At 31.0% G+C, this 25,454-nt stretch overlaps 1 protein-coding gene, 1 long non-coding RNA gene and 1 pseudogene across 2 annotated transcripts; 1 reads left to right on the forward strand and 2 right to left on the reverse strand.

Moving 5' to 3' along the window:
* Window positions 1–322: 322 nt before the first annotated feature.
* On the reverse strand, window positions 323–19,031 carry LOC147809684 (uncharacterized). The gene is made up of 26 exons (XM_087162903.1): window positions 18,986–19,031; window positions 18,828–18,860; window positions 18,685–18,708; window positions 18,540–18,572; window positions 18,393–18,416; window positions 18,235–18,267; window positions 18,093–18,116; window positions 17,933–17,965; window positions 17,488–17,511; window positions 17,329–17,361; window positions 17,187–17,210; window positions 17,027–17,059; window positions 16,885–16,908; window positions 16,725–16,757; window positions 16,581–16,604; window positions 16,423–16,455; window positions 16,275–16,301; window positions 10,464–10,487; window positions 10,315–10,344; window positions 10,157–10,186; window positions 9,971–10,000; window positions 9,817–9,846; window positions 4,269–4,298; window positions 4,117–4,146; window positions 517–570; window positions 323–381 (listed from the first exon to the last, which is right to left on the reverse strand). The coding sequence occupies exons 1-26, from the start codon at window positions 19,029–19,031 to the stop codon at window positions 323–325; spliced, it is 822 nt and encodes a 273-aa protein (XP_087019029.1).
* On the forward strand, window positions 6,779–7,962 carry LOC147809685 (uncharacterized; annotated as a pseudogene).
* Window positions 19,032–19,114: 83 nt separating the features above from the next.
* LOC122273676 (uncharacterized) lies at window positions 19,115–24,861 on the reverse strand. Its single transcript, XR_015433545.1, has 10 exons — window positions 24,730–24,861; window positions 24,574–24,603; window positions 21,717–21,740; window positions 21,559–21,591; window positions 21,416–21,439; window positions 21,271–21,303; window positions 21,122–21,145; window positions 20,963–20,995; window positions 20,821–20,844; window positions 19,115–19,162 (listed from the first exon to the last, which is right to left on the reverse strand). It is a non-coding gene; the product is annotated as an uncharacterized LOC122273676 (long non-coding RNA).
* Between the last annotated feature and the right edge of the window lie 593 nt (window positions 24,862–25,454).

Here is a 25,454-nt window from a genome sequence, read left to right on the forward strand (position 1 = left end):
GAAATCAATTCAATTGATATAAAAGAAACATGCATATTTACCTCCTTCAATATCACTTTCAGCTTTTATATGTAAAAATAAAATGCATTAGATATAGTCAATAAATTTAACATAAATTATATTAAATATTTTGCAATATTTATATTCTGCATACAAATATAATAAAAAAATCTGTGCAAATTATCTGTTCATATTTACTCGCTTGAGTTTCACCTTTATCTGTGTGGCCAACATCTCTATTTATATCAAGATCTATTCCATAATCATAAAATATATGAACGAGAAGCATTGTATAATATATTGTTAACGTATAAGCATAAAATCAATTCAATTGATATAAGAGAAACCATGCATATTTACCTTCTTCAATATCACCTTCAGCTTTTATTTGTAAAAATAAAATGCATTAGATATAGCAATAAATTTACCATGAATTATATTAAATATTTTGCAATATTTATATTCTGCATACAAATATAATAAATAAATCTGTGCAAATAATCTGTTCCTACTTACTCTCTTGAGTTTCACCTTCATCTGTGTGGCCAACATCTCTATTTACATCAAGATCTATTCCATAATCATAAAATATATGAACGAGAAGCATCGTATAATATATTGTTAACATATTGTAAGAGTGATGAAAAAATAAAGGTAACTTTAGCAATAAAAAAGGCAGTACAGCAAAATCAATTGGCGATCGTAGCGAACTATAGGGGGCGTTGTTATATGAGACGAATACCTGCTATTTCTATATGAACAGTCATTCAGTTACTCTGGAGACGCCTCTAATGCAGCGTGTAGCATTGTAACGTTCCTTCTTTATTGTGGCTTATTAAGTTTAAAAAGGAAAAATGTTTGATATTCTTTCTTATGCAAGCGAAAACAAAATGGTATCTCTTTTTTTTTTAGAAAACACATCGAGCATGGAATCACATGGAACATCCAAAACACATCGAAAAATATTTGTAAATAAACAGAAGAAAATATGTATCGTCTTATTACAGTTAAAACCTAATGCCTGAGAAATAGTTTTACTAAATTTAATGACATAGCATGAAAGACCTATTTAAATTTTACATTCTATGGTTTTAAGAATCATATTACTTCAAACATTAAAATAAGCAAAAAGTATACATAAGCCTCATAATCTATATATATATATATTTCTCTTACACAGCACCAAAAAAATGCCTCATTAAAACTCCCCGAATGGCAGCGTTAGAAAATCGGCCATTGATTGCTAAAAATGTCACATGGCAAATGCCACATGAGGTGGCTCAACATATAGCGCTTTTAAAAACGGAAAAAATAACCAGAGTGAGCATTATCAGGTTGTTCAAATCAGATTCATGCCCTAAAAACATGATAATATTTAATTTAAACTCAATTAGGAATTAATTAGGCTGGCCTTCTCCATGACTATAAATAAGTCACAAGGTCAGACTTTTGAGAAAATCAGTTTAGTATTTCTCGGGTAATGCTAACAGCCATGCATTTTAATTTATTGTATGTAAAACATCCTTATTTTGTTCTAAAATGCTATGTACTTTATCACAAATGTTAATTAATATAGAAATTGATTTCAATAATGCTGATCACCAAAAGTATTTCCTTTGGCTATAAAACAAATTTTTGTGTTCTTGAAAATGAAAGACTTTTTGAGGGTTATTATCTCACCAGGAAAAGTTAGGGTTTAAAGTTTATATTTTTAAATAATAAAATTTTTTTCTAAAACTTTCAGAATTTCTAGCATTAACTAATATATTATACACAGTTAGTTGAATTTAGGTGAGTAACTACAATATTTGATAATTTATTTTGCTAATATGTTTCTCATTTAGCTAATGTTTTGATTTTTTCACCATGCACAATCTAAGTAGCTAATATTCTTTTTTAAAAGCCAATAAGAACATTGATAGAATTCTTCTACATAAGTACAATACTATGTCTTTGATGATAAAATACTATGTCTTTGATGATAATATACTATGTCTTTGTGCTAGAACATTGTGTTCATTGGCGAGCGAGCGCAGCGAGCCATGGTTCACGGCGTGAACCACATAGGATTGCGTAGCAATTCTCGGGGGTTGATGAGCGTTAGCGAGCAGGGGGCAGAGCCTCCTAGTTTTATATAATTTAATTCTGTAAAACAAGTTTTTTGACAACAATTTTTATCAAAAAATTTTAAGTTTCAATAAAAATCATTATTAAGGAACTAAAAAACAAAAAATAAAGAATTCTTACGAAACAAAAAAAAAACAATACTAAAAATTTCTCACATTAAAATAAAAAACTTTCTGTTTTTTTTTTTTTTTTTCTTTTCTTTTTTTTTTGAATTCATAATCGGACGTAGAAAGCCATTCTATAGAAAATTATAATCAAATAAGAGAAAAAATAATTTGCAATTAAAATTTTTTATTTTATAAATTATCACACTTTCCTGCTTTATAAATCCCGAAAATTTGTAAATGATATGTTCTTCATTTGAAAACTTTATTCTAAAATAATATATACACAGATTATCCCTTCATTACTTTAAGATGACATACCACACAATATCCACACAATATACATTCCATGATCTCGGTATGAATTTCAATATGTTACTTAAAAACAGAAAAGCTGAATTCTTGTTGAATTTTTGGTACTTACGTACTAACGCCACCGAAGCAGAAGTTGCTCTAATGCGCCAATAAAGAGCAATCCTGTTGTTCGCACGGAGTTATCTTTTGGATTTCCTGTTGCCTTGTTGTTTCCTGATTTTTGACGCTATTTTTCAGTGTTACGAAAATGCGTCTTTGGGATTTGCCAAAAGCATAGCAAGATGCAATTTTATTTTTCCAGTAGCCAAATATTTTACCAAAACAACGAAAATGTACCAATTCCCCTGACATGAAGCTTTATCTTGGTAAACGTACGTTTTGAAAATCTTATTTCATTTGGAATCTTATTTATTAGAGTTCCTATGGCGATAGCATCAGGTGAAAGAAAATAGAGATTGTTTTGAATGTTAAACGCTATATCGGCCCATTTTCCACCGTAATCCGATTGACTACTTTGATTTTAAATAAGATGTTTTGAATTTTGAAAGTGTTTTGATTTTAAATAAAGAGCTTTAGGATTTGTCGCAAAAATTTTAGGTGTTGATTGGTGACACTTAAAATCCGCAAAATCAGTAGCTGTGGTGGCTTTAATACGTAAGTACCGAATTTTTATTCCATACTTTTCTGAATCATATTACTTCAAACATTAGAATATGCAAGAAGTATACATAAACACATAATTTTATATAATTTAATTCTGTAAAAAAAATATTCTGACAACAATTTTTATCAAAAATTATAAAATAAAAACCGAATAAAGATTTCGTAGGATAAAAAAACGTTGTTACGTTAACTACAGAAAAAGAACGAAAATTTATCGAGATTGAAAGAGCTGGAAAAAAAGTTAAAGCAGAAAGTATCGCAAAGAGAAAAAAATATGCTTAAGAAGATAAAAAAAGTTTCAAAAATATGGAGGAAAAGGGAAAACAAAGAAGTAATTTAATAATAATAATAAAAACATCATCGGATTAGACAACAATAAATATTCATGATTTCGAACGGACTATTAAACTACGAGAAAAAAAGGAAAAACAATTTTTGAAATTCTGTATTCAACCATATTTTACTTTCCATTCCACGACTGAAAAAAAAAGTAAATTTTTCCATGTTAACTGTGGTTATCTTTTATAATTCCAAAAAAAAAATCTTGTTTTTAGGCATTTGTGCGGCCTATGGATTCCTAACGAGCTTCAAACATTCTCAAAATTAAGTGTTCATTCACTTGAAAATTTAGTGTTTATTCCCTGCTAAGAACTGTTCCTTCATTTGATTATCTTATTACTTATTATTTGAACCATCAAAAGCTTTAAACAATTATATGCAAGTTATCTAAAAACATTTTCGCAATTTGCATTTAATAAAAAATATGTTGACACCGTCATTTATCTAAAATTACACATTTTGAAATTTTTAGGATTTTTCTAAGGACAAGCTAAGCTTAAGTGCTCCTTCACTGGTTAGTTTACCCTATAAATTTACAATTAATCTGTTATAAATCACTCATACTTACTCTCATCTTCTTTCTTAAAAGCATGTATAACTAAAAACATAAAACGTATGAAATTAATTAATAAAAACTCCTATTGGTTTTCACGTATTTCATCTAACGAATTTGACACAGAAAACCGCTAAATTCAATACACAAAAAATATTCCTACTCACGGTTTCCACTTGCATCGAAAATGTCTATTCCTGAAAGGTAAAGCATTTGAAATATAAACAAATATTTTAGGTGCTATTTTTTTTAAATTTTTTTAAATATAGTCTGACTACTATTTAACGAACTTCCATTTTGTGAATTTCTCTATTTTGCTATTTTTTTTTCGAGGAGCCAAGAACATTTTGGAAATTTCATGGTAAAATAACTTCCAAATAGCTAAGTGAATTTTCTATTTAACGAACATTTCTTTAAGATCCACTTTTCCTTTTTCCCAAAACATTTCGGAGCATTTCAAACTTGCTAGCACATTTCACCGGGGAAATGACCTTGAATTGATTGTCGCAGTCATTTAATTTTAGAGAATGCGGTAAAATCCCTTTCCTTTTTCGTTTGCATTTCATACAGTAATCCATGCAAAACTCAATTTACGAAAAATCATATTATGAATTCTTACAGCATGGAACTGGGATGTTACAGATTCGTAACAGTTTTGCTAAAGCTGGATTCTTAGTCAGCGCGAGAATATGGAAAATACTGAGTATCAGGATGATATTCATTCAGAAAATCTCTAAAAACAGATGGATACAACTAAAAGAGTACCACAAAAATAATGATGGTGTACTGATTTATGATTTTCTTTCTATTGATTTTTAAGCAGCAACCACAGTAACATGAACTGAATCGGATATTTTGAACAGCGTGAAAAATAAAAACAATTCAGTAATAAATTGTTAAGAAGACGAGATGATGAAGACGGAAATGACGAAGAAATCACGAAACCTTCATATGATAAAATGCTAAACTAATTTTAAACAATTCAATAGTAGATAATAATTTACAAGCTAAGGTGTTTCAATTGTTATTTTAATTATGTTGAGTGTTTATGAATTTAGAACCTGATCTGTATTAAAGTAGGCATTAAAGTAAGGTAAAATAAAGTAAGGTAAAGTAATTTACCCTGTTCTCTTATTTCTTTCTGTTGCACTGATGAAGGTTGCCCTTTGAGCATCCGAAACAGTTGTCTGCATTTCATATATTTTTTGTGCTCTTAAACGTTGTTTTACCTTACTTTGTATTTCAGCACAAAGGTCGCCCTTATGTGTATTTATGATAGACTTTAACGGATCTTATTGGGTAAGCCTTATTTTTGTTTTCTATTCCATTTCTTTCATATTTGTTATTTCTGTTCCCATCAGTATTGACTACTTGTTTGATCATGTCTCAATTCAACAGATTTCACAGTCTAAGGTTAAAGAAGTTTAGGTATCTTAATCATTTGCATTTTTTACTTGATTGTAAACGCCTAAAAATTACTCCTAATTTCATTACAATTAAGACTAACCTTCCTAATTCCAAGAAAATTAATTGCATTCTTCATAAGAGTAAGTTTGCTCTCCTTAGAGCCGTCATTAATGAAACCAGGAGTAAACTATCCAGTATTGAGCGAGAATTGTACCATTTACACATCAGTGTGCCTAACCTAAATTCAAATTTTGACGCAATAGAAAAATCGTCTTGGAATAGGGCAACCAAGATCTCTTCAAAGCATAGTTCAAACCTGAATAACAAGTTGAATAGACTCATCAAAGTGAATGATAAAAAACCTGACATTAGTTTGCCTGTTGTTAATCAAAATTCTGTTGTTAATCTCTCAAGTACCACTCTTACTGACGTTCAAATTAATGCTTTAAAACTAAACAATAATTTTGCTATTTCAACTCGACCTTCATTACCTAAACTAATCGCTCCTATTGAAAGATCTTTTAAATGCAGAAAAATTAATGATGCTCAAAAAGATTATATCAGACACCTTATTGCCCATACCGTAGACTTCAACTCAAAAATTTCTAACTCCAACCTTAGCCTTTCCTCTAAAGTAATTTTTAAAGATATAAAGTCCAATCCCAATTTAATCGTTACTAAAGCTGACAAAGGTGGTCAAATTGTCCTTCTTAACAAAACAGACTATTTGGAAAAATCTAAACAACTTATTCTTGATGGTCCTTATAAAGAAATTCCCAAAGATCCGAGCACTAAAGAATTAAATGTTATAAAATCAACTATTAAATCCTCTATGTTAATTCCCAATAGACTTAAGGCTGTTTTGACTCCCTCTATTTCTCATTGCGCTAGATTTTATACTTTACCTAAAGTACATAAAGTTGGCACACCTTTTAGACCAATTGTCTCCAACATTGGTACCTCGTCTTACAAGATCGCAAAATTTTTAGTTTCTGTCTTCTCCCCTCTCCTTGGTTATAATTCTTTCACTACCAAAAATTCCCTTGAGTTTGTTAAAGAAATTAAAAATCTAAGACCTAATGGTTATTAGATGACCTCATTTGATGTTAAATCACTGTTCACTAATGTTCCTGTTGAGGGGGCTTTGGAATGCCTAAAACTTAGACTTTCGGAATATCATTTTTCCCAATATGAGGTCACTGAATATGCTAACCTCACCCGTGTTTGTTTACAACAAAGTACTTTCGCGTCTGATAACAAATTTTATCGTATGACCAATGGTCTTGTCATGGGAAATCCTTTGAGCCCTATACTTAGTGACATCTATATGCATTATTTTGAAAGTAAACTATTCAAAATCTTAACTTTCCCCTTTAAAAGATATGTTGATGACAGTTTTGCTTTGTTAGATGAAAATAATTGTAATTTAGACCAAGTTCTTAATGTTATGAACAGCATTGATTCTTGCATTCAATTCGTCTTTGAATTAGAGACTGATCAAAAACTTCCTTTCTTAGATATTCTTGTGACTCGGAATGATAATTCATTCCATACTACTGTTTTTCGTAAACCTTTTGCCGTTTCTCTCCCCCCCCTCATTACAAATCCGCCCACCCTCCCAACCAAAAACTTGCCTCTTTTCGGTCTTTTGTCTACCGTGCTGTTAATATTTGTTCCAATATTGATCTTCCTGATCCAGAATTAAATTACATCAAAGCCATTGCTCGTGACAGAGGTTATTCCCCTAACATTATTAATAATATTTATAAAAACGTAACTAAACAATCGCCTACCGATAAACCTTCCAAAGAATTTTCTAACAATTTGGTCATTTTACCCTATTTTCCTAAAATAAGTCGGCAAGTTGCTAATATCCTAAAGAAGTTTGATTTTAATATTATTTTCAGTCCCATTAATAAGATAAAATTTTCTAATCTCAAACAGCCCATTGACAGTCAAAATAACTGGGGTATATACCAAATTAATTGCCAATGCGGCTTTTCATATATTGGCCAAACTAAGCGTGCCTTGAAGTGCCGTGTCAAGGAACATGAAGCTTATGTCAAAAAACAAGAATTTAAACGCTCATCTATTGCTTAACATTGTTGGGACTCTAATCATAATTTTAATTTTTCCTCTTCTAAAGTCATTCAAAATTGTTCTTCAATATTTGATTTAGATTTTTACGAGACTTATCATATTTTCAAAAATTCCAAACTGTTGGTCAATGACCTATCCAGAGTTCCTTATATTTCTCCTGTTTGGACATCTATGATTAAATCTAACTACCCTACCCCCTTTTTTTTGTTCCTTGCTTTCCATTCGTCGTCATCCATTCACCCTTCCCTCCTATTGGCCGTTGCTCTAAACCCTCTTGTGACGTCATCTTTCTATATATATTTACCCTGTTCTCTTATTTCTTTCTGTGACCAGACCAGATTTTTCGAGAATTAGCTAAAGCCTTGCCTGAGACAAGACGTGTTTTATCTCTGCTCCGCAAATGCCGTACAACAGAATAGCACGCGGCGGTAAGGTGTTACCGCCTAGCCGCCCGACTTCACCCGAGCAAGCCGAACCGGAAGAATGTGAAGAAGGTTTCGTATACGTTGATGTTATTGAATACGACTCATTTAAAGAAGCCTTTGCTGCAACCAAAGTTCAGAGAAAATTCATTCTTCGTCAAGAATCGACTATGCCCCCAATCGAGTTCTACTCAACTTTCAACAGAGACGAACTGAAAGAAACAAGAAGACTGCTCGAGATATTTCTGAAATCCTGCGAATATGGACAAATTTTCGACTACTTCCAAAAAATGTTTGATAACATCGCCATAGTATGCAGAAACAAAAGAAATGACGACCTGAGGATTAAAAGGGAAAAGAAAGAATTAGAGCAAATAGAAAAGGAGGAACCAGTACAAATTCAAGAATCTGCTAGTGTTCCTGAGCCTATCACTCTTGCATCCGAGATTATCCCGACTACAACAAAAAACACTCCTACCCCAGTGGAAGAAAAAATGGAACACAGCGTCGAGGCTACGGCCGCAGACTCTGAACACATTCTCGAACATCCAGCGAAGAAGAGGAGAAAGAAGCAAAGCAAAGCCAGATCAACAAAGCAGAAAATCAGCTCTCTCGACTCTGATACCCCACTTCAGCCTGAGTTGAACATCACAGCCCCAAAGGAAACTACGAGGGAGAAAATAAATGAACAGATGGAAACAACTACTGATGAGAAAGCTCAACCAAAGTACATGAAAGTTCTCTTTCGAGGCCTCCCTAAGGACTTTGACCCATCGGAAATTTCTCTAGAATTAGGGAAGTTAAACTTAGAAGTCTCAAAAGTGATCCAGTTCCAGAAAAGGGTGGGTGGAGCCATCAGGCTCCTCCCACTTTTCCTAGTTATCTTGCCTACGCTAGCCAATCACAAGAAAGTTTACTACACGGAAGAAATCAAGGGTCACCCGGTTAGTGTAGAGCGCTTCTATGGCGGCCGCTACAATGTTTCCGATGCCAGAGCTATGGACACTCTCAGCGAACGTGCACAGAGAAACCAAGATGCATGAAATGTGCCAATGGGCATTTTTCCTTTCAGTGTACGAAGAGCCGAGACACCCCAGCCACCTGCTGCAACTGCGGAAAGAGCCACACCTCCAACTTTACTGGGTGCGAGGCCCGCCCCAGTAAAAAGAATTTCCAGACCAGAGCCAAGACTCCTGCAGCCACTGCACATCGACTCGTGTCACTTGTGAAAGAATTACAAGATCTCATGAAAAACCAGGAAGTGCTGTCCCTGCTACAAACTCTACTAAAGGGGGTCCCCCCTTCCAACTGATGTTCCATGTTACTCCAAGCAACGTCCCACCCCTGCAATGATGTGAACCTGAACTCAAATATTACCCTACATGGTGTTATCTAGGACTTTCTAGTTTATGACATCAAAATTTAGATGAATCAGTTAGCGGCGCTTCGCGCCGAATGCTGAGATTTTCCATATTTCCAACGTTCCAATTTCTTTCTGTTGTACTGATGAAGGTTGCCCTTCGAGCATTCGAAACAGCTGTTTGCATTTCATATATTTTTTGAGCTCTTAAATGTTGTTTTACCTTACTTTGTATTTCAGCACAAAGTTCGCCCTTATGTGTATTTATTTCTGATCTGTATTGTTTAAGTAATTCAAATGGTGATTTTCTATTTAACAAATTTTCCATATAACTAACTTTTTATTGGGATTTACCAACTTCGTTTAATAGAGATCCATAAATTTAATTTTACTTGAATAAGATTGAAATAAATTATTCAAACTTACTATTTCCATCTTTGTCATAGGTTTCTATCACTAAATAACGTAAAAAGTATTATTATTAAAAAAAAAAAAAAACAATTTATGTAAAATATTTTATGTAATGCATTTCATTCATTAATTAACTAAGCTCAATATGTGATAAGTCAGTTATACTCACTCTTCCCTATATTGTAAAGGATTTCTATTCCTAGATAATAAAAACATATAAAAGAGTATCAATAAAAACTGAAACGCAATATTTAAATTTTAAAACATTTTATATTCCACAATGTACACAACCGTACTCTTGCACAACTGTACGTAGTTGCACAACTGTTGGTTTAAAACAATTATTTATACTTACGTTTTCCATGCTCATCATAAACTTCTATTCCTAAATTATACAATTAATGTAAATTTTAAAATCAGTAACGCGAAATTTACATAAAAAATTTCATTTGATACATTTCATGCATAAATAATTATGCACGAATAATCATGTTATAAATTATTCATACTTACTCTCTCCATGTTCATCAAAAGCTATTAGCGCTGAAAGATAAAAAAAATATTATTTAACTAAACTATATCGCAAATAATTTTAAATATTTTTTTGCCTACATTTTAGGATTAAATTTATAATTAATCTGTTATAAATCATTCATACTTACTCTCATCCTCTTCACCAACGTCTTCTGCTTTTAAAGATAAAAATACATACAGGATTAAAGACGAAATTTTAAGAAAGACATTTAGTAATTTTAAGTAAAATTATCTTGTATTAAACAACTTTGCAATCAATATGAAATATTTTTTTACTAGATTTCTTATCTTCCAATTCAGCCATAGCTAGGATTTATTTTCTTTTGAAGGAGACAAAAAAATATCGTGCACAGTTATCTATATACATATTTCTAGAAAGGTATTACAATTAAAAAATTAATAAAACGATTGATGGAAAAACGTAAAGGTTCTCATCAGGATGCATTCTTTTATGACAGCGAAAGAGATATTTCAAAATAAAGATAAATTTTTCTGCGATAAAAATCACTGTTCATAATGTGTCTATGCCTCTAAAAAATTATATAAATGTTATTTTAAATGAGGTTAGGTTGAAAGATGAAATACAGGACCCAAATTTAGCTAGGATTTTCACGAAAAAACAAAAATGTACCAATTCCCATGACATGAAACTTTATCTTGGTAAACGTACGCTTTAAAAATGTTATTTCATTTGGAATCTTATTTATTAGAGTTCATATGGCGACAGCATCAAGTGAAAGAAAATAGAGATTGTTTTGAATCTATGCTAAACTGTATATTCATCCACTTTTTACCGAAATCCGATAGACTACTTTGATTTTAAATAAAGTGTTTTATTTTATGATTTGTCTCAAAAATTTTAAGTGTGGGTTGGCGGCACTTAAAAGCAGCCAAATCTGTAGCGGCGGTGGCGTTAATACCTAAGTACCGAATTTTTATTCCATACTTTTCTGTATCATATTACTTCAAACATTAGAATATGCAAGTATACATAAAAAAATAATGTTATACCAATTGATTTTTCAAAAAAAGGTTTTTGACAACAATTTTTGGTACTTTTCCATTATGCCGGCGCATGCCACACCAAGCAAACTTTATGGTGAGTTTGCGGCGACACACAGTCACCGATACAAATCAAACGAAGCAGATTTTATCGGCCACAACACGCAGCATACACATATAAAAGCAGTTAATAAATGGTTCAAAATGTTTTTTACTTCGAAGGCATAAACATTTTAATAAAGCCTAAATTTTTTTCAAATGGGTCCTCCGTTTGCCTTCTCCACATGAATTTTGCAAGATAACTTTCGAGATGATGGCGTGCCTTTCCCCTGTGTTTCTTATTTCGCCATTTAGCGCTGCCCCTCAGTCTCTCTATTTTTTGCGTGTGCGTTCCAGTTTCCGGTTCCATAAAGTTGTACTTATGGTTCACTTTGAAATGTTCGAAACTTTCATTTTCCAGATTACTAGTGCTGTATGATTTCCATGAATCGGAATATATTATAGTTTCTTTTTCGATATTTTCCTGAATTGCCTTCAATAAAATGTTCATGAATCGATTTGGTACCTCCAGAAGGAAACATTCGTTTCCCGGCTAACTCCACTGAAGTTACATTGTTGTGGTAAGATCCGTTCCGCATTGTTTTTTCTCTTCGTAAACAAACTTTCGTCTACTTCGACGATCATGCCATGTCCTCCTATTTTCCATTGTTAACGCTTAAGGGAAAAAAATCACTCAAACCTCACGCATGAAGTTATTCCAGTCTACAACTGTTCCACGGCTGATAGTCAACTGCTTTTCGCACCATTTAACTGAAGTTAATTCTTCACTCCAATAAATGAACCGCACACACTTCAAAAAGCTCAATTTCGATGATTGAAACCATGTGCCTTTACGGGCACTTCTTTTATAGCGACAAGATAAAAGGTTGCAGCGCGATTGAATTTCATCTCCGTTTTACAACTTCATTTCATGATTCTTATCTCAAGTTACGATTTCAGGCAAAACCCCTTTCTCTTGAAAGAATCTGACCGCTTCTTCCTCTGTTTTGGACAAATCCCACATTTTCTTTGCTTTTTGTGATTTAATTTTTCGTATTAAGAAAAAGACGTAACTAATGGGAAAAAAATGGCTGCGATTTGTTATGAAAATGTGGAGGCAAAAGATTACCAGAAGCGATTTTCCGTTTGGCGTTTGTTGCATCATTATTGGCGACTTTATCGCCTGCGCCGGTATAATGCGCCGGTACCCAACTTTTATCAAAAAATTATAAACTAAAAAATGTAAAATAAAGAATTCTTAGGATAAAAAAACGATTTTAAAAATTCCTCACATTGAAATAAGAAAACTTTCATATTGTTTCTTTTTTGAAGTTTTACTTCTTATGCGACTTCCAACAAGGTTGCGTTAAACGTTTAACACTACATTTTTATTGGCCGGGAAATCACGTGGTAGGGTCCAGTTTTCCCTCATTCATTTCCATATTGTTTTGATTCTCACTAGCATAAAAATAATAAAAGTCGTAAAAGTATTGTTTTTCTATAAATATTTTAGTTTGATTAGATACACATACAATTTAATAGGGCAGTATTTTTTATTTTCAAACTTAGTGGATAATAATTGTAAAAAATGAGTGAAAACAATCCCTCGGGCAATGCGACGGATTTAAGGTTATGTCAAGGTACGTCTCTTGTGAATATCAATTGGTTAATAGGTTTTCTCTTTTCTAATTGCCATTTATATTTCACCAAATGCAGCCATGAGGGATATAAAATTATTTATTGCAAAATCTTTATTGCCGCTATCCACTGCAGGTTCACAAGCTCGGGCAGACGTTACTGGTGAAAAAATTGATTATTGTGAGCGGCCTGTGATCCTTGCGGGAGATTTTAATGGGAATTTCTCGTTACCTGAAGCTGAAAGATTATTAACCTTATTAAGACAAATTTGGATTGGAAATGATAAATGGTAGAAATGATCCAACAACCAAAGGGGTAAGTACCATTGATGCAGTTTTTGCAAGAAATATTGAAAAAATAGAACTCAAACATTTCGTAACTTACTTTAGTTATCATAATCCCATTGTAAATGTTATTGATTTGGATATTTCTCCACTCGAAAATGATAATTAAAAGACGCGATCAATTGTGAATTGTAAGCATTGTTAATAAAGTTTGTCTTAAAGAAACAATATGATTTCACTAAAAATCAATTTCTACCCCTTCCTATTTTCATTTCCACATTACGAAGTTTAATTTCTTACTCGTGGAGGGACTCCACGCGCTATTTTTTTTTTAATTCTTATAGTTCTTAATCAGACGTAAAAAAACATTCTGTAGAGAGCTATCATCAAATAAGAAAAAAATTATTTACAAGCAATTTTTTTATTATAAAATTTGTAATATTTACCTGCTTTATAAATCCAGAGAATTCCAAAATGAACTGTTCTTCGTTTGAAAATTTTATTCTCAAATAATATAGACATAGATTATTCCTTCATTACTTTAAGATGGCATACCATACAGCAAATTTTTATAATTGTAAGATCTCGATATGAATTTTATTATGTAGCTTAAAAACAGAACAGCTGAATTCTAGTTGAAATTATTCCTTCAAAACTAAAAATTACTTACCAAAAAAACGATAAAAATTTATTAATAATCAGCACAAATGATACTATTTCAAGTAATTCGGATGATTCTTTATTGTTGTTCTCCGAATTATATAGATACAGAAATATATACTTTTCTATAAAGAAGAAGAATATTCTATAGCTATTACGGTTCTGTACTTTCTGAATTCACATTTATTCATTGGAATGAAGAAAGCAATGTTGACTTCACTTTAATTTGTAATGAATTGAAGACAGAAAAAATGTATTTTACCGTAATACACACATCTGTAACAGTATGCGATCCCGAAATCGGAAGTTATCAGTTGCAAATTAGTTGATAATAGAAGTTAAAAATTATTGAGGAATTTTTCTTCAAATGTTTGGCGTGTTCTGTTTCTGAAAGATTTACCAATGTTCTGGAGAGTTTTTTTAAGTTCTTCGGCCCTTTCCTTAGGGAAATTTTGCTTCTTATTTGTTGCTTAGAAAATGGCGTCTGACTCTGCCGATGATTCTGATGGAACTAAATGAAAACTTAATAAATAAATGTCTGATATTTTCCGGCTCCCACTAGAAGACATTTTAGGAACTTTTTTGGAGTTGACTTTTTAAAAGGAGTCAAGTGAAGTAAACCAGTCAAGGGAAAATATAAAATTTAGGCGTGAATCCTAGAATAACCCACTCCGTAGCAATTTTTTCAAATCTCGCCAAGAAAGTTTTTGAAATCTCGCCAAACTGGGTTTCCGCAAGATATTTCGGGGAGATCATTTTGAACATCCGATCACACCACCAAAATTCTCCAACCTGATTGGTTATTTGATATGTATAACTACGCGAAAGTTGGATTTCGTTAGAAAAGGTTTTATTTTTTCGGTAAATGGGTTTATTATTTCGCCATTCATGCTTCAGATCTCTTGCTGTTAGAATAATCGTTGTTATTTCATTTTTTAAAGTAAAGGTAAGTTATTTTTTATTCTATTAAAAATATTTTAATTTGTAATAATTGAAATTTTTCTTAATAATTTAAATGTCTTTTTTAATAATCGAAAAGCAACGTTGATACCAGTTATAATCACCAACATAGCTAGATTTCAAAAAGTGGAAAAGAGGTGGGCTATTCTAGGATTTCATCAACCATAGATAATGTTTAGAAAGCTGAACTATCTGTTATGGGAGAAAAAGGTGAAAAAGCTTTGAACAATATCTACAAAGAAATTTCCTTTTTTTTCCTGCTGTGTTTGGCTGGAAATTCATACCACGGATGGAATTGTTTGTGTCCATGTTTTGTTAGAAATGGTAAGAATCTTAAATACATAAATGTCATTTTTAAAAAAATAAAAACTGGATTATAACACTCAATTATAACCCTCGGTACATCTTATAAATAGTTTATTGTGTCAAGCATTGGCACCCTTTCCTAGAATTTTAAAGATTCATATCAGAATGATATCAATCTGGTGTGTTTTGTAAAAGCAAGTACATAACGTCTTATGTTTCAATTTGTTAGTGTATTCACCCTTCCTGCTATGGAATTCTTAATAGAATTTATTATAAATGTTTCAGTGGCTAAATTGTAGAATCGGGGGCCCCTCTGATAATTGATGATTTGAAAACATGCTTATGTATATACGTATGAAAAGAAACAAGGAACTAATCACATAACCATAAATAGAAATTGTGGTAACCCGATGCTGACGTCATTAAAAGCAGAGACATATATAAGGTGGTAATAACATGGTGAGTTTCAGCAAAATCATGGGGTTTCAATTAAATTTTGATGTGACACAGAATTTCAGTTAGAAATTTTAGTGAAAAGAATCAATGTTTGTATATTTAACATCTTAAAATATCTAAATTACAAAATTAATACATTTTATATAGTACATATAAAAAATTCATGTTTACCATCTTCAGCTTTTATTTGTAAAAATAAAAGGCGCAATGCAAAGTCAATAAATTTAGCAATATTTATATTAAATATTTTGCATGAAGTATTGTATTCATTGCATACAGAAATAATAAAAAAATCTGTATTATCTGTTCATACTAACTTAATAAATTGTATTATAATAATGAATAAATTTAACTTAATTTTTATTACATATTTCAATGAATTGTAGAAATATGATTTTTAAAAAATTTATATTCATCTCATTCACTTTTTTTAATTTCTTATTCCTCTGTGTGAACATCTAAATTTACAGCAAGATTCATAGATAAATCAAGAAATATATAACTGTATATGAATGAGAATCATCATAAAATATATTTTTAACCATAACTTAAAGACCAAATTTATTCAATTAATGTGAGAGAAACCATGCTTACCTTCATCAGCATCACCACCTTCATCTTCTATTTCTAAAAATTAAATACATGAGATATAGTCAATAAATTTAACTCCATTTGTATTACATCTTTGCATGAAGCATACAAATAAATTTAAAAAAATCTATGTTCATCTGTTTGCACTCACCTTCTTCAATTTCCCCTTCATCTGTGTGAACATCTAAATTTACAGCAAGGTTCATTGATAAATCATAAAATATATGAGCGAGAAGCTTCATAAAATATTTTTAACATATATCTTAACCTCAAAATCAATTCAACTTATGTGAGAGAAACCATGCTTACCTCCTTCAACATCACCTTCGGTTTCTATTTGAAAAATAAAATACATGAAATAGAGTCAATTAATATAACTCCATTTGTATTACATATTTGCTTGAAGCATACAAATAAATTTAAAAAAATCTCTATTCATCTATTTGCACTCACCTTCTTCAATTTCCCCTTCATCTGTGTGAACATCTAAATTCACAGCAAGGTTCATTGATAAATCATAAAATTTATGAACGACAAACTTTGTAAAATATTTTTTAAACATATATCTTAACCAAAAAATCAGTTCAACTGATCTGAGAGAAACTATGCTTACCTCCTTCACCATCACCTTCAGTTTCTATTTGAAAAATGAAATACATGAGATAGGGACAATTAATATAACTCCATTTGTATTAAATATTTTCCTGAAGCATACAAGTAAATGAAATAAAATATATTCATCTATTTGGGCTCACCTTCTTCAATTTCCTCATCATGTCTGTTAACATCTAAATTTACAGCAAGGTTCATTGATAAATCATAAAATATATAAACGAGAAACTTTATAAAATATTTCTTAAACATATATCTTAACCACAAAATCAATTCAACTGATGTGAGAGAAACCGTGCTTACCTCCTTCAACATCACCTTCAGTTTCTATTTGAAAAATGAAATACATGAGATAGAGACAATTAATATAACTTCATTTGTATTACATATTTGCATGAAGCATACAAATAAATGAAAAGAAATATATTAATCTATTTTCACTCACCTTCTTCAGTTTCCTCATTATGTGTGTGAACATCTAAATTTATAGCAAGGTTCATTGATAAATCATAAAATATATGAACGAGAAATTTTATAAAATATTTTTTAACGTACATCTTAACCACAAAATCAATTCAACTGATGTGAGAGAAACCATGCTTACCTCCTTCAACATCACCTTCGGTTTCTATTTGAAAAATAAAATACATGAAATAGAGTCAATTAATATAACTCCATTTGTATTAAATGTTTGCCTGAAGCATACAAGTAAATGAAATAAAATATATTCATCTATTTGGGCTCACCTTCTTCAATTTCCTCATCATGTCTGTTAACATCTAAATTTACAGCAAGGTTCATTGATTAATCATAAAATATATGAACGAGAAATTTTATAAAATATTTTTTAACATACATCTTAACCACAAAATCAATTCAACTGATGTGAGAGAAACCATGCTTACCTCCTTCAACATCAACTTCGGTTTCTATTTGAAAAATAAAATACATGAAATAGAGTCAATTAATATAACTCCATTTGTATTAAATGTTTGCATGAAGCATACAAATAAATTTAAAAAAATCTCTATTCATCTATTTGCACTCACCTTCTTCAATTTCGCCTTCATCTGTGTGAACATCTAAATTTACAGAAAGGTTCATTGATAAATCATAAAATATATGATTGAGAAACTTTGTAAAATATTTTTTAAACATATATCTTAACCAAAAAATCAGTTCAACTGATCTGAGAGAAACCATGCTCACCTCCTTCACCATCACCTTCAGTTTCTATTTAAAAAATGAAATACATGCGATAGGGACAATTCATATAACTCCATTTGTATTAAATATTTGCATGAAGCACACAAGTAAATGAAATAAAATATATTCATCTATTTGGACTCACCTTCTTCAACTTCTTCTTCATGTGTGTGAACATCTAAATTTACAACAAGGTTCATGGATAAATCATAAAATATTTGAATGAGAAACTTCATAAAATATCGTCTTAACATATCTTAACCACAAAATCAATTCAACTGATGTGAAAGAAACCATGCTTACCTCCATCAACATCACCTTCAGCTTCTATTTGTAAAAATAAAACACATGAGTATATAGTAAATTAATATAACTCCATCTGTAATACCTATTTGCATGAAGCATACAAATAAATAAAAAAAAATGCTATGTTCATCGATTTGCACTCACCTTCTTCAATTTCTTCTTCATGTGTGTGAACATCTAAATTAACAGCAAGGTTCAGTAATAAATCATAAAATATATGAATGAGAAACTTCATAAAATATCTTAATCAGAAAATCAATTCAGCTGATATGAAAGAAACTTTGCTTACCTCCATCAACATCACCTTCAGTTTCTATTTGTAAGCATAAAATACATGAGATATAGTCAATTAGTATAACTCCATTTGTATTACATATTTTCACGAAGCATACAAATAAATAAAAAAATTTATGTTCAACTATTTCCACTCACCTTCTTCAATTTCCTCTTCATGTGCGCGAACATCTAAATTTAAAGCAAGGTTCATTGATTAATCATAAAATATATGAATGATAAACTTCTTAAAATATCTTTTTAACATATCTTAACCACAAAATCAATTCATCTGATGTGAGAGAAACTATGCTTACCTCCTTCACCATCACCTTCAGTTTCTATTTGAAAAATAAAATACATGAAATAGAGTCAATTAATATAACTCCATTTGTATTACATATTTGCATGAAGCATACAAATAAATTTAAAAAAATCTCTATTCATCACTTTGCACTCACCTTCTTCAATTTCGCCTTCATCTGTGTGAACATCTAAATTTACAGAAAGGTTCATTGATAAATCATAAAATATATGAACGAGAAACTTTGTAAAATATTTTTTAAACATATGCACTACCGGTCAAAAGTTTGCGAAAATTTTGAAATCTACGAAAAAATGGTCTAAATTCAAATGTTTATAGAACTGCGAAAAATCAGTCAAATTGCATGCAAATTTCATATGTTCTAAAGTGAATCCTCTACATTCAGTTACATATGATCAAATTGCAATACTTTATTTTTTGCGATCTGAATCCAGCTTTTCATCATGGGTTGTTTCTATGGTGAAAAAAGTTGCTAAGTTTGAACACTTGCCAAACATGCAAAAAAAATTTTTTGTACTTTCTGTTAATGGAAAATAGTTATTTGAACCGTTCTGTGTAAGCCCTCAAAATTTCAAATCGTTTCGATTTGTTTTGACAAAGTTATAGGATTTTGAAAAACATGTGTACTTTTCTCAATTTTTGAGCATCCCACATATGCAGTCTTTTAGTCTATACTTCTTCTACCAAAGAGCTTTTTAATTTTAATGTTTTCAATATTTTCATGTAATTATTATTGATTATAAAACAAATACTCTTATTTATTATTGTAACTATTATTGTTTATATTTATTGTTTATATTTATTGCTTATATGTATTAGTTTTGTTGTGATATTTTTACTTTACATTAAATTAAAATAAAAAGTTATAACAATAATTACATAAATAATTCTAAAAAAATAATATCAATAGTATAAAAAATTTGCATTTTTACTAAACTATTTTATTTACAACAGGTCAAATATTTAACATATTCTTATTCGTATTTTGTAATTAAATAAATTAACAATTAAATCTTAGATTCCTCGAACCATCCACCTTTTGCTTTTATTATAGCCTTACATATGCGTGGCATTCGATCGAACAAACCATTAATCACTTCAAGTGATATAGAGTTCCATTCCTGTTGTAAAATGTCCCATAACTGATTTCGATTCGAAATATCAGAGTATCGTTTGCAAGAACAAACAAATTTTCAATGAAATGTGGCATTTATGAGATATTGTTTTAATTATATTCATAATAAATTCTTTGTAATTTAATGAATAAGAATATTTGTTTTATAATCAATATTAATTAGTTGAAAATATAGAAAACATTAAAATTAAAAAGTTCTTTGGTAGAAGATGTATAGACCAAAAGACTGCATATGTGGAATGCTCAAAAATCGAGAAAAGTACACATGTTTTTCAAAAATCTATAACTTCGTCAAAACAAATCGAAACGATTTGAAATTTTGAGGGCTTACACAAAACGGTTCAAATAACTATTTTCCATTAACAGAAAGTACAAAAAATATTTTTTGCAAGTTTGGCAGGTGTTCAAACTTAACAACTTTTTTCACCATAGAAACAACCCATGATGAAAAGCTGGATTCAGTTCGCAAAAAATAAAGTATTGCAATTTGATCTTATGTAACTATATAAATGTAGAGGATTCACTTTAGAACATATCAAATTTGCATGCAATTTGACTGATTTTTCGCAGTTCCATAAACATTTGAATTTAGACCATTTTTTCGTAGATTTCAAAATTTTCGCAAACTTTTGACCGGTAGTGTATCTTAACCAAAAAATCAGTTCAACTGATCTGAGAGCAACCATGCTCACCTCCTTCACCATCACCTTCAGTTTCTATTTAAAAAATGAAATACATGCGATAGGGACAATTCATATAACTCCATTTGTATTAAATATTTGCATGAAGCACACAAGTAAATGAAATAAAATCTATTCATCTATTTGGACTCACCTTCTTCAACTTCTTCTTCATGTGTGTGAACATCTAAATTTACAACAAGGTTCATGGATAAATCATAAAATATATGAATGAGAAACTTCATAAAATATCGTCTTAACATATCTTAACCACAAAATCAATTTTAACTGATGTGAAAGAAACCATGCTTACCTCCATCAACATCACCTTCAGCTTCTATTTGTAAAAATAAAATACATGAGTATATAGTCAATTAATATAACTCCATCTGTAATACCTATTTGCATGAAGCACACAAATAAATAATAAAAAAAATACTATGTTCATCGATTTGCACTCACCTTCTTCAATTTCTTCTTCATGTGTGTGAACATCTAAATTAACAGCAAGGTTCAGTAATAAATCATAAAATATATGAATGAGAAACTTCATAAAATATCTTAATCAGAAAATCAATTCAGCTGATATGAAAGAAACTTTGCTTACCTTCATCAACATCACCTTCAGTTTCTATTTGTAAGCATAAAATACATGAGATATAGTCAATTAGTATAACTCCATTTGTATTACATATTTTCACGAAGCATACAAATAAATAAAAAAATCTATGTTCAACTATTTCCACTCACCTTCTTCAATTTCCTCTTCATGTGCGCGAACATCTAAATTTAAAGCAAGGTTCATTGATTAATCATAAAATATATGAATGATAAACTTGATAAAATATCTTTTTAACATATCTTAACCACAAAATCAATTCATCTGATGTGAGAGAAACCATGCTTACCTCCTTCAACATCACCTTCAGTTTCTATTTTTAAAAATAAAATACATGAGATATAGGCAATTAGCATAACTCCATTTAAGAAATCTATCTGAATCTATGTACACTCACTTGCTTTAATTTGCCCTTCATTTGAGAGTCCAACTTCTTTATTTATAGCAAAATTTAATCTTATTCAATTTAACTTAATTTATCTTCCATGTTTTGTATAATGTTTCAATTGCAAAGCAAATAAATGAATAAAAAGCATGTGTTAAGCTGTTCATACATGATTGCTTTATTTTCTTTTTCATCAGGATGTCCAACAGCTATATTTAAACCAAGATGTATACCTAAATAATCATTCCACAAAGAGTTTTCCCTTTTTATATACTAGTGAATTGGAATTGTATTATTGTAGCGGTAGTTACACCACATTGCTACCTATCAGAATTTTATCTGTTATAGAATTCGATGAATGGATACCACTAGTTGATTCACTGTTGTTTTGTGAGAAGCCCGCAGAGCTGTATTTTTTTATTTTTTATAACCGTCGTTGAACAGCCGACCCAATTTCATGGGTTTACGACTACTTACGTTCAACTCCGTAGCCTTGTAATTTTGAACCAATCCAGAAGACAAGGAAACTCCTGGATCAGTACCCCCAGATGTATTGATTTGTTGTGGGAACATGGAGGACTTTTGTTGTTGTTGTTGTTGTTAATTTACGTCGCACTAGAGCTGCACAATGGGCTATTGGCGACGGTCTGGGAAACATCCCGGAAGATGATCCGAAGACATGCCATCACAATTTTGATCCTCTGCGGAGGGGATGGCACCCCCGTTTCGGTAGCCCGACGACCTGCGCGCGAAGTCGAGCACTTTACGGTAGCACAGTTTAACGAGGACCAATACCGCACACCCTCGGTCCCTACGCAGACTGATCCAAGTGGTCACCCACCCGCACACTGACCGCAGCCAGTGATGCTTGACTTCGGTGATCTGCTGGGAACCGTGTCTTAACGATCAGTCCACTGCGGGACGAGGACTTTTGAGACTCGACAGATTTAACGTGCATCAGTCACCATTTACTACACGAGGAGTCTTCGGCCGGCGAGGATCGAACCCACGACCTCTTGGATATGGGCCCAGCGCCCTACCGACCAGGCTATCCCGGCCTCCGCAGAGCTGTATTAAGATTACCGGACTTTGCTGGTCGTGAGAGCTGAATTTAGATCATGGTGCTCTTATGTTGCAATTAGCAATCGAGTGTGTACTGCGCCCAGTGGTGTGTAATTGAAACTGAGTAGCAACAGTGCGAGAAGATCAATGACGCAGATACAAATAGCAAGAGCTTCAGAATTTATTGTGTTCATATCGAGATAGACGTTTCTTTTCAGACAGGCGGGGCTACAATGACGACTGTCAACCACTATTTATCAAAATGTACACCAAGTCTAAAATACTAGTGAACTAAAATTTTATTATTGTAGTGGTAGCTACACTAAAAGCCATATAATTCTTTATGGCCAGATGGTGTATATATTTTGAAATTAAAATTTTGACCTTAAGTGTAAAGGGCAGTTAAACAGTTTTCTTTTCTTTTTGAAAAAGCTTTGAAAAACGCTACCGTAAACCGGGGCGAGTCTACCCATTTTAGTTTTATTTAATTTTCACTATTTTAAATTGCAAATAAAAAAATTTTTACCGATGGAGGACTTAGTTCGGACTCTAAGGAAGATGGCGTTGTAGTAGTTTGATCCATTTTTATTTATTTGGTGTCCTTTTAACCGACCTGTTCAAACGTCTTTTGAGAGATTTGTATTGAAAATCAGCGAACTTTTAGTTGGTGCTCCGTAAGTATATTATTATTATTACTATTTTCACTTTGGTTAAGTGATAAACTTATCTAAGACTAAGATTACATTAATTTTATATGAAAAAAACAAACAAAAAGAATGTAAGTTTTGCTGTTGTGAACAAAAAGCCAGAATTCGCGGGGCGAGTCTACCCATTCGTATTTAGTTTTAATAAAGCATAATAATATAATTTAGAACTTTGTATATAGTAAAATTAAGTCATTTTAAATGAATTTGAGTATATTATTTTGATTCTGCATTGATAAATTTATCATTAATAAGAAAATTTATAGGTTAAATATAAATGTAAATATAAAATATGTTTATTTTACCTATTTTTTCAGTTTTTATATTGCAAAATTAACTTTTTTTATTTAATGCAAGTTAAATAAATTATTATTTATAAATTATTATTACCTCCCAAAAGAATGGGAAAAGGATTTTTCATGATTCCCAATGTCCGAATTTTGATTTTGTTAATAATCTTTAATTATTATTATTTATTAATTATTTAATTGCAAATTTATATTAATTTTAATTTATTTTTATCAACAATAATCAGAAATTTTTTTTATTTTATAATGTTAATGATTATAAAAACAAAACTGTGATCAAAATGTGATAATCGATCAAATACTCAATTTGTGTTATTTTCTGAATAAAAAAATGGAATATGTAACAAAGTTATGAATTTTACTTCATAAATATCCTATATAGTAACTAAAATAACAATTTAATAGTAAAATTTGATTATTTACAATGTTAACATTCATTTTAGTAGAATGGGTAGACTCGCCCCATACGAGAGATTTGTCAGTAGTTCTATAAAAATATACAGTAACAGCGTAACTTTAATATTTTCTAAAATTGATTTCACAGCTTTAAAGAGGGATAAATAGCGATTCCGAAACACCTATGAAAAGCCTTTTATCTTTAATATTTGCAAAAGTTTGACCACTTGAAAATTGACAAACTGAAAAAATGGGTAGACTCGCCCCGGTTTACGGTTATTAAGAGCTTACCTTCTGTAACAACACCATCAGCTGCTAATCCTATATGATGAAATACATGAAATATTAATATTTAAACTCAATTTATTTTATATTTTCAAATTTCATGTAGTCCCTACTGTGCAAAAAGCAACACAATAAAATTTTTCATAAATAGTTCATATTTACTTCCGCCAAGATAAGTAGTCGCACCTAAAGCTAGATCTAACCCAAAATAACGAAATGTAAGATTTGTTAAAAATTTCTCTTATGCGTGAGATCAATTTAGTTGATAAATAAGAAATCATTCACGCTTACCTTCCTTTTTTCCATCAATAGATTCTATTTGTAAATAATAAAATAAGTGAAATATTATCATTAAAAATATATTTAATATATTAATATAATATGTATTTAAAGTATTCTATTATACAATATAAAGGAATGTAGATGAAATTATTTATACTCACTAGCGCCACTAAGATTAACCGGAACATTTAAACCTGCAATATATATAACATACATATATCTATATCTATCTATCTATCTATCTCTATATATATACACTGAAGAGCCAAAAAAACTGGTATACCTGCCTAATATCGTGTAGGGCCCCCGCGAGCACGCAGAAGTACCGCAACACGACGTGGCATGGATTCGATCAATGTGTGAAGTAATGCTGGAGATAATTGACACCATGAATCCTGCAGGGCTGTCCATAAACCAGTGGGAGTAAGAGGGGGTGGAGATATCTTCTGAACATCACATTGCAAGTCATCCCAAATATCCCAGCGATGTCGTAGATTTGATGTTTTACCGGATTTCCGATACTCATGGTATACTCGTGAAATGGTCGTACGTGAAAATCCAAATTTCATTGCTATCTCGGAGATGCTATGCCCCATCTCCCGTGC

This window comes from Parasteatoda tepidariorum, chromosome 5 (genome assembly GCF_982258835.1).
Source record: "Parasteatoda tepidariorum strain Cologne lab strain chromosome 5, Ptep-v5.0, whole genome shotgun sequence".
In the NCBI taxonomy this organism is placed as follows: domain Eukaryota; kingdom Metazoa; phylum Arthropoda; class Arachnida; order Araneae; family Theridiidae; genus Parasteatoda; species Parasteatoda tepidariorum.